The following is a 14973-nucleotide window of genomic DNA, read 5'->3' as shown; positions in this document are numbered from 1 at the left end:
GTTAAACTCCTCTTTAAGAAGATGATAGGAGAGGTCAATAACTGCTGACCTGTTTCATTGTTGACATCATTTTCCAAAATGCAGTTGAATACCAGCAGCTGCCAGTCTTGTGATGGCTTTTGTTACCACTGGAAAGTTGGCATTGGTGATGCCAAGTTTCCAGACAAGGTGTGTGTGTGTGTGTGTGTGTGTGTGTGTGTGTGTGTGTGTGTGTGTGTGTGTAAAGACCTCTTTCACAGTTTTGGTAGCACTTGATTCATAGCTATTGAGTTCACAAAAGATTACCTTTCTTTTAGTGTGGATCATCCAGTAATATTCAGCAGCATTAAGACAGGAATCCAGTCATCTAAGCACAAGGTGGGGGAAGGAGGGGCAGTGAAGGTGCTCATTCCTTGGATTTCTGTACCTGTAGCAGGACGTTCACATTAATTATTATGCCACAAGTAATTAATTTTCCTACATCGGAGCAATTTGATCACACCTCTTCTGCAACTCTGCGTAACGCATGAATGAGTCAAATGACATAAACCATACTGCGGTAGAGAATTTGGAGCCCTTGGCTGCTTTAGCCGTGTATGAAGCACCATCTGTTGCCAGAAGCAAAACATTTTCTCTGCTCACAACATCTTGTCACAGTAGCTTCACAGAGTTGTGAAACAAAATGGCAACTGTTGAATTTTGTACTCTCTCTCAAGAGCTTCACGCATTAGGAGGAACATTTTTCCAGGCCTGTCAACTTTCAGAACACCCCATAACATCTGCAACATAATGTCCCCCCACATTGGTACCTTTGTATAGGGACGTTGATCTTTAGTTCAGCAACACTAATTCATTTTTTTTTTTGAGCTACTCTTCGTAGCACACTGATAAATAGTTCTTTCTCAATATAGATTAACCTGGAACAGGATGTTTTGTGTACTTCTCAAGAACTGTCTGAAATGTGGATTCTTCAGCTTCTCAGATGGGATGTTGCAAGACACCATCATTTCTCCTGTCTTTAAATGTTTGTACAATTGAAGATGAACCTGTCTGCTCAACTAACAGCATTTGTCTGCTGCCATTTTCAGCACTTCTCTTCACACAGCTGCTGTATTTGGTGGTATTACAGTGCTATTGCACATTAAAGTGCTTTTCTGCACTAACTTTGACTTCACTTAATTAACAAAATAACATTTCCCCACCAGTGCTAAAGAACTTATCATCAAACTCACGAACGAAACCTTGCAACTCCATGCTGATGGACCGCTTTTGTTGAACCACTTGAGTTTATATTCTGACTGAATAGTGTGACCACGTGTGTGATGTTTATCATGTCGGGAGGTGCCTTTGTTAGTTTTGAGAATGTTTTGTTGGCCCCACCCAACAGTGTCTTACATCAGCAAACTGACTAGTGTGTAATGCTACTTGTCTACTGTTGTTGTGATCTTCGGTACAGAGACTGGTTTGATGCAGCCCTCCATGCTACTCTATCCTGCGCAAGCTTCTTCATCTCCAAGTAACTACTGCAACTTACATCCTTCTGAATCTGCTTAGTGTATTCATCTCTTGGTCCCCCTCTACGATTTTTACCCTCCACATTGCCCTCCAATATTCAATTGGTGATCTGTTGATGCCTCAGAACATGTCCTACCAACCCAGCCCTTCTTCTTGTCAAGTTGTGCCACAAATTCCTCTTCTCCTCAATTCTACTCAGTACCTCCTCATTAGTTACATGATTTACCCATCTGATCTTCAGCATTCTTCTGTAGCACCACATTTCAAAAGCTTCTATTCTCTTGTCTAAACTAATTATTGTACTTGTTTCACATCCATACGTGGTTACACTCCATACAAATAGTTTCAGAAAAGACTTTCTGACCCTTAAACTTATACTTAATGTTAACAAAGTTCTCTGCTTCAGAAACACTTTCCTTACCATTGCCAGTCTACATTTTATAGCCCCAACCATCATCAGTTATTTTTATCCCCAAATAGTTAAACTCCTTTACTACTTTAAGTGTCTCATTTCCTAATCTAATTCCCTTAGCATCACCTGATTTAATTCGACTACATTCCATTATCCTCTTGTTTTGCTTTTGTCGATGTTCATCTTACATCCCCCTTTCAAGACACTGTTTATTCAATTCAACTTCTCTTCCAGGTCCTTTGCTGTCTCTGACAGAACTAGTATGTCATTGGTAAACCTCAAAGTTTTTATTTCTTCTCCGTGGATTTTAATTCCTTCTCCAAATTTTTCTTTTGTTTCCTTTACTGCTTGCTCAGTATACAGACTGAATAACATTGAGGATGGGCTACAACCCTGTCTCACTCCTTTCCAACCACTGCTTCTCTTTCATGTTCCTTGACTCGTATAACTGCCGTCTGGTTTCTGTAAAAATTGTAAATAGCCATTTGGCCCCTGGCACCTTCAGAATTTGAAAGAGACTATTCCAGTCAACATTGTCAGAAACCTTCTCTAAGTCTACAGATGCTAGAAACATAAGTTTACCTTTCCTTAATCTATGTTAAGATAAATCGTGAGTCGTACGTCAGTATGCCTCACATGTTCCAACAAGAATCCAAACTGATTCTCCCCAAGGTCGGCTTCTACCAGTCTACTAAAGTCGTGATAAATAAAGCTTTGTAGTAATTGTTGTGTTTATTTGTGGCATTATAATCTGAAACATTGTCATGTGAGAAACATTTTCATGTTTTTATTCGTGTGTCCATATAAGATACAACAAATATATAAAGTTTTGCAAAAGTTGGCGGAAATATGACCTGTTACTGAAAAAAAAGATGTAAATATGGCTTTGGATGTATAATAGAAGTACATTTATCTATACTATATCACCTGAATTTATGCATAAATTGTTGTTAAATTCACCATGAAGTTCAGGAAAAAATATGACTTGTCATAAAAATGTGGGCCCTTCTTATGATTACTTGAAGTGAAAAGTGAAGTGTCAAAAGTATTCAGTAATGTACCACAAGGAAACAGAGAATTAAACCTCTTAAACATAATTTCTGTCATGTAAATTTCATACACCACGAAAACATTATAAATCTGACATCTGTTGTAAATTTTTCCAGCTTGATGAATCGCCGGAGGACTTTGAAGTTGGCAGTCACCCATTGCTAATAAATCTGGTGAGTCACTGAGTTTTATAATATTTCAGTACTTACGACTAGAATACAAGTTGCAATAAGCTCAGTAAGAAGGCCTGACTGCAACTCATTTTCTCAATGAAATTGTGGTTCTGTTGTTTGTCTTCTTCTTCTTAGTTCTTCAATCGTCAGGTTGGTTGTCGGCAGGGCACAAAGCTTTTCTTTCTTGGGCCTTCATCTTGAGAGTGGTATGTGGTGCAGTCGTTACTGTCCATGACCTAGGCAAAGTATTCCAGTCTGGGTCTGCCGCTTGTGTCTTATCTCATTCTGTACAGCGAAACATTCCAAACATGCCTTTATGAGGTCTTTCCTGAAATGTCTGTCTATGCAGCTGGGTGTGAAAAGGTTCCGCAGTTTATAAATATTTTAGCATACAGTCACTAATATTAGGAACAAGTCGAGAGCAATGTGTTTCGAGAGTCGAGCTCTCATCATCAGGCTGTCTAAGTTAACCCTACATAAAATGCACTTCAGAAGCACTGGAGGTCAAAATATAAGATTATTCAGACATGGAGACTAACATCTTACTTTAAAACTGGAAGCACCAGATTCCCTGCATCCTTATCTGCATATTCTTCAAAACATTGTTTATGTAAGGCAGTAAACATCAGTCACACCAGCTGCCTCTCAGTGCACGTCAGAGCTGCACACGTGTTTATAAATAAGTGGTGCCTTAAAAGCAGCACTTCGAAGGATGTGTGTTAACATGGATAAGGAAGCAGGGAATCTGATGCTACCACTTTTCAAGTAAGACAAGGACTTCACAGCTTAGTAATTTCATTTGTTTTTCTGTTTTTACCTTGAATGTTTTTGAAGTGCATTTTATGTAGGATTAATTTTGAAGCCGGATGATGGCAGCTTGACCCCAAAAACATGTTGCTGTGGATTATGTTCCTAAAATTAGTGGTTGTATGCTAAAATATGTATAAAGATTGCCTTAAAAATAGCTACCTTTGGTGCTTAAAATGGACAATATTAGAAAGTTTGTTCTCTTGTTAAAATCAGTCTTTGTGTGATAGATTTGGCTTGCAATATTCTTCTTTGATCTTCCATTTGATGTAATTTTACTCCATCAGTAGGTGAAGGATTCGGTGGTTTACAGTTGCTCACTGAGCTTTGAGCAGTGATATTTTGCTTACTCACCACAAAGATCTTTTTTTTAGCTTCATTAATTTCCATGTTATAAGAAAAACTGAGTGTGGTTCCATCTGGGCCAGCATCACTTCTAATTGAAGGGACTGGTGGAAGAAAGTGCTAACTCACAATAGCATAATTTGGGTTGTTACATGTTGTTCGATTAACCCTTTTGTTACAGCAGTCTGCTTCGCTGTGCTGGTGCCACTGATCGGTGCAGCGTACCGCGAACTGTGCACATTGCGCGTCAGAAAGATGATGTGCAGGTTACTGTATTTAAGTGTTACATAACAATATATTTGGAGATTTTATAAGTATTATAAGAAAAGCCATTTAGGATCATTTGAAAGATTCTTAATAATGTAATTCAGTATGATAAATTTGAAAACAAGGTTCAACACACAAACCCACATTACAATTTTTACACTTGTACTTAGATTCTCATTTTCTGTCATTTGCACTTCAAACAACACACCTTCTATTTAAGTTTCTTCCTACTAGTTTGTAAACCGAAGAAAAGTGTCTTTCTGTTAAGCTCAGTGGATGATTATTGCCTGTTCGGTGTTGATATTTTATGCTTCGATGATACTCTTCCAGTATCTCCCTAATTAACTGCAATTGAAGTTTTGCCATGGATACCAGTTCTTTCCTTTTGTGTTTATAAAGACAATAGGCATTCCACACACAATTGTCCAGCAAGTGAAAGAAATGTTTGTGATGCCATTGCAGAGATTTGAGTGTTGATTCCACAGTGCTTATAACCGTGTCAGCTTTATCAACTGCACCCATTGAATTATTATAATCCAATACGCATACAGGTTTTTGGATAACTTTTACTGTATCAAATTCATCTGAGTGCATGGTAGAAAGCATATAGACTTCTTTTTTATCCAACCACTTTTTGAATATTAAATTTTTGCACGATTGACAGGTTGCCTGTCCTCATTTTAATCATTCACCAGTTTTAGGCATTCCTTTCCTTCTCTTTCTTATGGTCCCGCACACATTTGTGCAATTATTGTGTAGCTTTCTAAATAAAGCTGCACTGAAATACCAATTATCTATGTGAACAGTATAGCCCTTTCCTAAATAGGGCTTTACAAGTGCTTCAACTATCGCTCCTGACTTTCCAGTATCCTTATTTTTGGTATCCACCAGGGCAGATGATCCCATGTAAACAATTAAATCTTGTACAAATCCTGTCTCACAGTCACAGGGAAAAAAAGATTTTATTCCAAATCTGTTTCTTTTTGACGGGATGTATTGTTTGAAAGACAGCCACTCTTTATAAAAAAAAAGTAAACTTTCATATATGCACAGCTTTTGGAATGGCTGAAATGACTGACAAAATTTTTTTTTTTGTAATAAATCAGTGATGATGTTCTGTATTTTGTATAACAATCATTGGTAGAACCGACATCATGGTTGAAATGCAGCATTCATAGTAATTTGGAATAGTGGTCTCTAGCCATTACTTCTCCAAAAATATTGCTTCGCAGAAGTTTGTCTTTACTCCAGTACTCTACTAAATATAATTTCTTGTTCCACGTCATTCAAAATCATATTGCAAAAAAACATAGTTTGGCTACTCCAGTTCCTTCTGAATTGTTTCATTTGCAATTAACTCTACGAGATCTTCAGAGATAATCACATTTCTGTTTTTCCCTTGGTCTTAAGAATGAAAGCTCTCTTCAGCTTCTATCTGTTCCTTCCACAGAAAGAACTCCGAAAATAAAATCACACTGCATAAGTAGCGCAAACGGAAGTGCAGCATTTATGTGTTATTCTGAGAAAATAATTTAGTTGAAATACATAAGATAACGTAGTAGGTGAATACGGATTGGGGCTAAGAAATGAAAGAGGAAGCTGCCTGATAGAATTTTGCACAGAGCACAACTTAATCATAGCTAACACTTGGTTCAAGAATCATAAAAGAAGGTTGTATACATGGAAGAAGCCTGGAGATACTGACAAGTTTCAGATAGATTATATAATGGTAAGACAGAGACTTAGAAACCAGGTTTTAAATTGTAAGACATTTCCAGGGGCAGATGTGGACTCTGACCACAATCTGTTGGTTATGAACTGTAGATTAAAACTGAAACTGCAAAAAAGTGGGAATTTAAGGAGATGGGACCTGGATAAACTGACTAAACCAGAGGTTGTACAGAGTTTCAGGAAGAGCATAAGGGAATAATTGACAGGAATGGGGGAAAGAACTACATTAGAAAAAGAATGGGTAGTTTTGAGAGATGAAGTAGTGAAGGCAGGAGAGGATCTAGTAGGTAAAAAGATGAGGGCTAGTAGAAATCCTTGGGTAACAGAAGAAATATTGAATTTAATTGATGAAAGGAGAAAATACAAAAATGCAGTAAATGAAGCAGGCAAAAAGGAATATAAACGTCTCAAAAATGAGATCGACAGGAAGTGCAAAATGGCTAAGCAGGGATGGCTAGAGGTCAAATGTAAGGATGTAGAGGCTTATCTCACTAGGGTTAAGATAGATAAGACTGCCTGCAGGAAAATTAAAGAGACCTCTGGAGAAAAGAGAGCCACTTGTATGAATATCAAGAGCTCAGATGGAAACCCAGTTCTAAGCAAAGAAAGGAAAGCAGAAAGGTGGAAGGAGTATACAGAGGGTCTATACAAGGCGATGTAGTTGAGGACAATATTATGGAAATGGAAGAGGATGTAGATGAAGATGAAATGGGAGATATGATACTGCGTGAAGAGTTTGACAGAGCACTGAAAGACCTGAGTCGAAACAAGGCCCCGGGAGTAGAAAACATTCCATTAGAACAACTGATGGCCTTGGGAGAGCCAGTCCTGACAAAACTCTACCATCTGGTGAGCAAGATGTATGAGACAGGCGAAATAACCTCAAACTTCAAGAAGAATATAATAATTCTAATCCCAAAGAAAGCAGATGTTGACAGATGTGAAAATTACTGAACTATCAGTTTAATAAGTCACAGCTGCAAAATACTAACACGAATTATTTACAGACAAATGGAAAAACTGGTAGAAGCTGACCTCGGGGAAGATCAGTTTGGATTCTGTAGAAATGTTGGAACACATGAGGCAATACTGACCTTATGACTTATCTTAGAAGAAAGATTAATGAATGGCAAACCTATGTTTCTAGCATTTGTAGACTTAGAGAAAGCTTTTGACAATGTTGACTGGAATACTCTCTTTCAAATTCTAAAGGTGGAAGGGGTAAAATACAGGGAGCGACACGCTATTTACAATTTGTACAGAAACCAGGTGGCAGTTATAAGAGTCGAGGGACATGAAAGGGATGCAGTGGTTGGGAAGAGAGTGAGACAGGGTTGTAGCCTCTCCCCGATGTTATTCAATCTGTATATTGAGCAAGCAGTAAAGGAAATGAAAGAAAAATTTGGAGTTGGTATTAAAATCCAGGGAGAAGAAATAAAAACTTTGAGGTTCGCCGATGATATTGTAATTCTCAGAGACAGCAAAGGACTTGGAAGAACAGTTGAACAGAATGGACAGTGTCTTGAAAGGAGGATATAAGATGAACATCAACAAAAGTAAAACGAGGATAAATGGAATGTAGTCAAATTAAGTCGGGTGATGCTGAGGGAATTAGATTAGGAAATGAGTCACTTAAAGTAGTAAAGGAGTTTTGCTATTTGGGGAGCAAAATAACTGATGATGGTCGAAGTAGAGAGGATATAAAATGTAGACTGGCAATGGCAAGGAAAGCGTTTCTGAAGAAGAGAAATTTGTTAACATCGAGTATAGATTTAAGTGTGAGGAAGTCGTTTCTGAGAGTATTTAAATGGAGTGAAACATGGACAATAAATAGTTTGGACAAGAAGAGAATAGAAGCTTTCGAAATGTGGTGCTACAAAAGAATGTTGAAGATTAGATGGGTATATCACGTAACTAATGAGGAGGTATTGAATAGGATTGCCAAGATCAGAAGTTTGTGGCACAACTTGACTAGAAGATGGAATCGGTTGGTAGGACACGTTCTGAGGCATCAAGGGATCACCAATTTAGTATTGGAGGGCAGCGTGGAGGGTAAAAATCGTAGAGGGAGACCAAGAGATGAATGCACTAAACTGATTCAGAAGGATATAGGTTGCAGTAGGTACTGGGAGATGAAGAAGCTTGCACAGGATAGAGTAGCATGGAGAGCTGCATCAAACCAGTCTCAGGACTGAAGACCACAACAACACACACAAGATAACACCGAGCAAGTATTATCCGCTCTCTAATAATTATTATAAGCAAGGTGCTGGAGAAATTGTGGTAATGGAGACAGTCTGCCCCATTCATGTGTTGTATAATCTGAAAATGGTTGTGGTATGTAAATACAATCCATGTCAGAATGCTTTATGCCATACTTCCAACCTAACCTCAGCCTAGGGCTGCACCACAGATCAGCCTGTCACCACAATGAAATTTAGAAACATGTAGCATGCTGGGGCAAATCCAGATTAACAATTTAATAAGTCTATCTGACACTGTAGAGTTGTTTAAAGTTATATTCTGAAAATATATTGCCAGTCATGGATTACCCTAAATACTTTCTTATCTGTATTTAGATTAATAATACTCAACATAAACACTAATGATTACTGTTGTTGTTGTTGTTGTTGTTGTTGTTGTGGTCTTCAGTCCTCAGACTGGTTTGATGCAGCTCTCCATCCTAATCTATCCTGTGCGAGCTCCTTCATCTCCCAGTACCTACTGCAACCTACATCCTTCTGAATCTGCTTAGTGTATTCATCTCTTGGTCTCCCTCTATGATTTTAACCCTCCACGCAGCCCTACAATGCTAAATTTGTGATCCCTTGATGCCTCAGGACATGTCCTACCAACCGATCCCTTCTTCTAGTCAAGTTGTGCCAAAAACTTCTCTTCTCCCCAACCCTATTCAATACCTCCTCATTAGTTACGATATACCCATCTTATCTTCATTAGTTACGTGATATACCCATCTTATCTTCATTAGTTACGTGATATACCCATCTTATCTTCAACATTCTTCTGTAGCACCACATTTCGAAAGCTTCTATTCTCTTCTTGTCCAAACTATTTATTGTCCATGTTTCACTCCATTTAATTACTCTCAGAAATGACTTCCTCACACTTATGTCTATACTCGATGTTAACAAATTTCTCTTCTTCAGAAACGCTTTCCTTGCCATTGCCAGTCTACATTTTATATCCTCTCTACTTTGACCATCATCAGTTATTTTGCTCCCCAAATAGCAAAACTCCTTTACTACTTTAAGTGACTCATTTCCTAATCTAATTCCCTCAGCATCACCCGACTTAATTCGACTACATTCCATTATCCTCGTTTTACTTTTGTTGATGTTCATCTTATATCCTCCTTTCAAGACACTGTCCATTCTGTTCAACTGCTCTTTCAAGTCCTTTGCTGTCTCTGAGAGAATTACAATGTTATTGGCGAACCTCAAAGTTTTTATTTCTTCTCCCTGGATTTTAATACCTACTCCAAATTTTTCTTTTGTTTCCTTTACTGCTTGCTCAATATACAGATTGAATAACATCGGGGAGAGACTACAACCCTGTCTCATTCCCTTCCCAACCGCTGCTTCCCTTTCATGTCCCTCGACTCTTATAACTGCCATCTGGTTTCTGTACAAATTGTAAATAGCGTGTCGCTCCCTGCATTTTACCCCTTCCACCTTTAGAATTTGAAAGAGAGTATTCCAGTCAACATTGTCAAAAGCTTTCTCTAAGTCTACAAATGCTAGAAATGTAGGTTTGCCTTTCCTTAATCTTTCTTCTAAGATAAGTCGTAAGGTCATTATTGCCTCATGTGTTCCAACATTTCTACAGAATCCAAACTGATCTTCCCCGAGGTCGGCTTCTACCAGTTTTTCCATTCGTCTGTAAATAATTCGTGTTAGTATTTTGCAGCTGTGACTTATTAAACTGATAGTTCGGTAATTTTCACATCTGTCAACATCTGCTTTCTTTGGGATTAGAATTATTATATTCTTCTTGAAGTCTGAGTGTATTTCGCCTGTCTCGTACATCTTGCTCACCAGATGGTAGAGTTTTTTTCAGGACTGGCTCTCCCAAGGCCGTCAGTAGTTCTAATGGAATGTTATTTATTCCCGGGGCCTTGTTTCGACTCAGGTCTTTCAGTGCTCTGTCAAACTCTTCATGCAGTATCGTATCTCCCATTTCATCTTCATCCTCTTCAATTTCCATAATATTGTCCTCAAGTACATCGCCCTTGTACAGACCCTCTATATACTCCTTTCACCTTTCTGCTTTCCTTTCTTTGCTTAGAACTGGGTTTCCATCTGAGCTCTTGATATTCATAAAAGTGGCTCTCTTTTCTCCAAAGGTCTCTTTAATTTTCCCGTAGGCAGTATCTATCTTACCCCTAGTGAGATAAGCCTCTACATCCTTACATTTGTCCTCTAGCCACCCCTGCTTAGCCATTTTGCACTTCCTGTCGATCTCATTTTTGAGACGTTTGTATTCCTTTTTGCCTGCTTCATTTACTGCATTTTTGTATTTTCTCCTTTCATCAATTAAATTCAATATTTCTTCTGTTACCCAATGGGTTCTACTAGCCCTCATCTTTTTACCTACTTGATCCGCTGCTGCCTTCACTACTTCATCTCTCAAAGCTACCCATTCGTCTTCTACTGTATTTCTTTCCCCCATTCCTGTCACTTGTTCCCTTATGCTGTCCCTGAAACTCTGTGCAACCTCTGGTTTAGTCAGTTTATCCAAGTCCCATCTCCTTAAATTCCCACCTTTTTGCAATTTCTTCAGTTTTAATCTACAGTTCATAACCAATAGATTGTGGTCAGAGTCCACATCTGCCCCTGGAAATGTCTTACAATTTAAAACCTGGTTCCTAAATCTCTGTCTTACCATTATATAATCTATCTGATACCTTTTAGTATCTCCAGGATTCTTCCATGTATGCAACCTTCTTTTATGATTTTTGAACCAAGTGTTAGCTATGATTAAGTTATGCTCTGCACAAAATTCTACCAGACGGCTTCCTCTTTCATTTCTTAGCCCCAATCCATATTCACCTACTATGTATCCTTCTCTCCCTTTTCCTACTGTCGAATTCCAGTCACCCATGACTTAAATTTTCGTCTCCCTTCACTATCTGGATAATTTCTTTTCTCTCATCATACATTTCTTCAATTTCTTCGTCATCTGCAGAGCTAGTTGGCATATAAACTTGTACTACTGTAGTAGGCATGGGCTTCGTGTCTATCTTGGCCACTATAATATGTTCACTATGCTGTTTGTAGTAGCTTACCCGCACGCCTATTTTTTTATTCATTATTAAACCTACTCCTGCATTACCCCTGTTTGATTTTGTATTTATAACCCTGTATTCACCTGACCAGAAGTCTTGTTCCTCCTGCCACTGAACTTCACTAATTTCCACTATATCAAACTTTAACCTATCCATTTCCATTTTTAAATTTTCTAACCTACGTGCCTGATTAAGGGATCTGACATTCCATGCTCTGATCCGTAGAATGCCAGTTTTCTTTCTCCTGATAACGATTACTGCACCATATCATTAACTCATTGGAAAGACCTACACATACAAACAATGTACAACATTAGTTACCTGGCAAATACTTACATACAATACAGTACACTTTAGTTTCGTCACCTTCCACAGAATTAAATGTGATTTCTTTGAACTCCATTTTTTGTTGTGAACACTCTCCAAGTGGTATATCAGTTCTTACCTCTGAGAGCATCAAAACATATTGCACTCAGTAAATGTCATCTAAATAGCAAAGAAAATGGGTTTTTGCTTAATATCTTAATATCATACTGTGATGGAAAAGGAACGTGTAAACAGAATTAATGCACTTATTCATCCATCATGTTTAATACTGCCAATTATGAAGCAGAATCTTCAGGGATGTGGAACAACACAGTGAAGGTGCAGTGAGAAACTAGGGCCTGCATTACTTAAATATCTAAAATAAGTTATTTGTGCTTCATGAAACTACTGTAAAAATTCAGGGGAAAGGCCGCACCTCCAACTCTTCGGAAACGCTCTATCCAGAGGGCCTACATCACAAGTGACACTTTACTTTGCTTAAGTGTACTAGTTACCTGTTAATTGTCAAAGAGTTTTACAGCAGTTCTGGCATTCGCCTCCCATGACTTGCATAGTAATTAACCCTCTCAACCCTTTCATTTATAGCCTTAGCTTGGACCCATTTGTGGGCTTTTTGTGATACATGAACGTTTCTGCTCAGTCTGCACTGCACAGAGGGTACTGCAGACGTTCACACTGGTGATATCTCCATAACATTTTTGCTAATATAGCACACTTGACTATAAACCAGCCATCTGGTTACGGCAGTTGTGTTACATTATTACATTAAGGTTAACACAGCATTTAAATGGTGACTGAGAGGTAACCAACATTTCTCCTACTTTTCCTGAAGCAGAACTGTGTCTCTTCATGTGTTTGTTTACGTCTGTCACCAGCTTATCATAAATATGTAATATTTCTTTCCTAGGCTCTACTTGTATATTCTTGTGATGCTTCACCCCCATACGTCACACAAGCCTGCCACACCACCAGTCTGTGCAACATCAGCCATGGTGTAACGTACAGTGAGAAATTAAGAAAAGCACAACACATACACACACACCAAGATAGCTCCTGGGAAAATCATAATAACAAAGCGTTCAAAGATCTACATACCGGTAGCTACAACTAACTGGCTCTTACGGCCAACCAATGAGACATCGGTGCCAGTTGAAATAGCTATGTATAATGCCTTGTGGCTGTAGAAGGTGTAATGACAAGCGGCTCGCAAGCCCTGAGGAATCATGGGGTCAACAGAAGCGTCCGATTCCACCTGTCTGCATTGATGTAAGGGTGTTGTCGTGGATGATGTCATTACGCCACGGTGTTTATGAGTTGGTTGTGTTTGTAGATGTTGTCTTGTTGTGTTTCATGGTGCCCTCCCGTGTGTGTTTGTTTGTTTGTTTGTTTGTTTTTTTTTTAAAAAAACCTCTTATATTTAGCTTGACCTCTCCCTAAAACCCACAATTTCCCCCAGTTGTCTCATTAATTTGATGGAAGTTTTGGATGGAGATGTTATTGTCTTATTTATACATATTTTCATGTTTGTTGCCATGTGTATGTAGTAACATCACAGGTGCCATATTGGAGATGCTTAGAATAGCAATTTCTGCCATATTGATGATGTCATGGGTCAAAGCAGACGGCTGGAATCTGACACTTCTGTAATCCAGGGATCATGACGTCATCTCTCCCGCTAGTCAATATCGCTGGCAGTTTTCAAACCACGGATTTCTTTGAACCTAGCCATCCTTTGCAGAAGCAGCTCGCAGGCCCTCAGGAATCTTGACGTTATATCATGACATGAGGTCATCTCTCACGCTAGCCAGTATCGCTGGTAGTTTTTGAACCCCAGATATTCTTTGAGCCAAGCCAGTCTTTGTGATGCTGTGTGGGTGTATGTACAGTGCCAGATTTTGTGTTGCATGTGCGATAAAGCATTTCTATTATGGAAAACTTTGTATCCTTCATTTTCCTTGTGTGTGCATATAGAGCCAAATATGGAAGTTACTGTGAAGTGCCTGCAGGATGACTGCAATTTTTTTCAACGTCTTGGCAAATTTGAGAACACATGCTGCAAAAGCACATGCTTGCAGAGGAGAAAGGAAAGTTTATATTCCAGACAATGGATGGTAAGTAACTTCGTATAATAATTTTATGATGTGCAAGAAAAGTAAAGTGTCTGGTAAATCTACAGAATTTCCTTCTTTGTGGCTATAGTATTCTGATGCACTGTGTTACCCTGTAAAGTTTCTTTCAGTACAACTATGAGGATTATTTGTGGTAACAGCATATTATCATGAGAAATGGCTTCGGTATTTAAGTTGCAATCTTTGTAACGTTTGTTGGTCAGAATTTGTGTAGTAACTGTATTCTAACTTCAGTATCACTCTAATATTTTGTTTCAGTAACATGTTCCTTCACACTTGAAAATTTCTGAATGTTCAAAATGACATCAGTGACCATAGTCAGTATTTTTACAGTAAAATTGCTATGAATTGCAGTGACAGAATCCAGATTTGTGAGTGATGTTACCTATTTTTGTAATGGATGTTTCAGAGTTTCTGAAGTGAAAGTCCAAAGAAGAGAAGACAGCAAGAAGTAGCTATTTGTGTTTTTCATGGTTTATAGGCCTACTGGCGAAACTTGCTACGTAAAAAAAAAATGAGTAACGCATCAAGCTTGGTACCTCTATGGTGATGTGGAAATCCGAGCAATGTTAATAAAGAAATTAATTTTGTGTTTTTTTTCATTTGATTCCTTTATCGTGTTGCCTATAGTTCACAAAATTTAATTGAAGTACCAAGTTGATAATTTCAACATAAATTGGACTATGCACATAGCTGTCTCTAATGGCTTTGCTGCTTTTCACAGGTGAAGTATGATTATTCACTAGTCCTTCAGTTTGCATGTTTCTTAATCAATTGTGGCAAAAGAAATCACTGACTCAAAGCATAATTTGCTTGGTACACATAATTGGAAATTGCTTATTTAGTTGTAATTTTACATTTTTAGATTATAGTATTGTCTGAGAGTTTATCTTGCTGCCTTTCTTGGGTGTGGTTTTTCTATATTTAACAAGT

The 14973-nt window shown here is 38.2% G+C and overlaps 1 protein-coding gene across 2 annotated transcripts in view; it reads left to right on the top strand.

Moving 5' to 3' along the window:
- LOC124553916 overlaps positions 1-14503 on the top strand; it is a 42095-nt gene extending 27592 nt beyond the window's left edge. The window contains exons 5-7 of one of the 2 annotated variants that reach the window (XM_047127937.1): positions 3073-3129; positions 13918-14022; positions 14450-14502. In XM_047127937.1, the coding sequence (XP_046983893.1) occupies positions 3073-3129; positions 13918-14022; positions 14450-14458 (171 nt within the window). In that variant the 3' untranslated portion in view covers positions 14459-14502. Of the gene's footprint in view, positions 1-3072; positions 3130-13917; positions 14023-14449 lie in introns of both variants that reach the window. The other variant, XR_006968165.1, reaches the window with a different exon arrangement.
- The last annotated feature ends 470 nt before the right edge of the window (positions 14504-14973 follow it).

Source organism: Schistocerca americana, chromosome 11 (assembly GCF_021461395.2).
Source record: "Schistocerca americana isolate TAMUIC-IGC-003095 chromosome 11, iqSchAmer2.1, whole genome shotgun sequence".
In the NCBI taxonomy this organism is placed as follows: Eukaryota; Metazoa; Arthropoda; class Insecta; order Orthoptera; family Acrididae; genus Schistocerca; species Schistocerca americana.
This window is presented reverse-complemented; position numbering and strand designations above follow the sequence as displayed.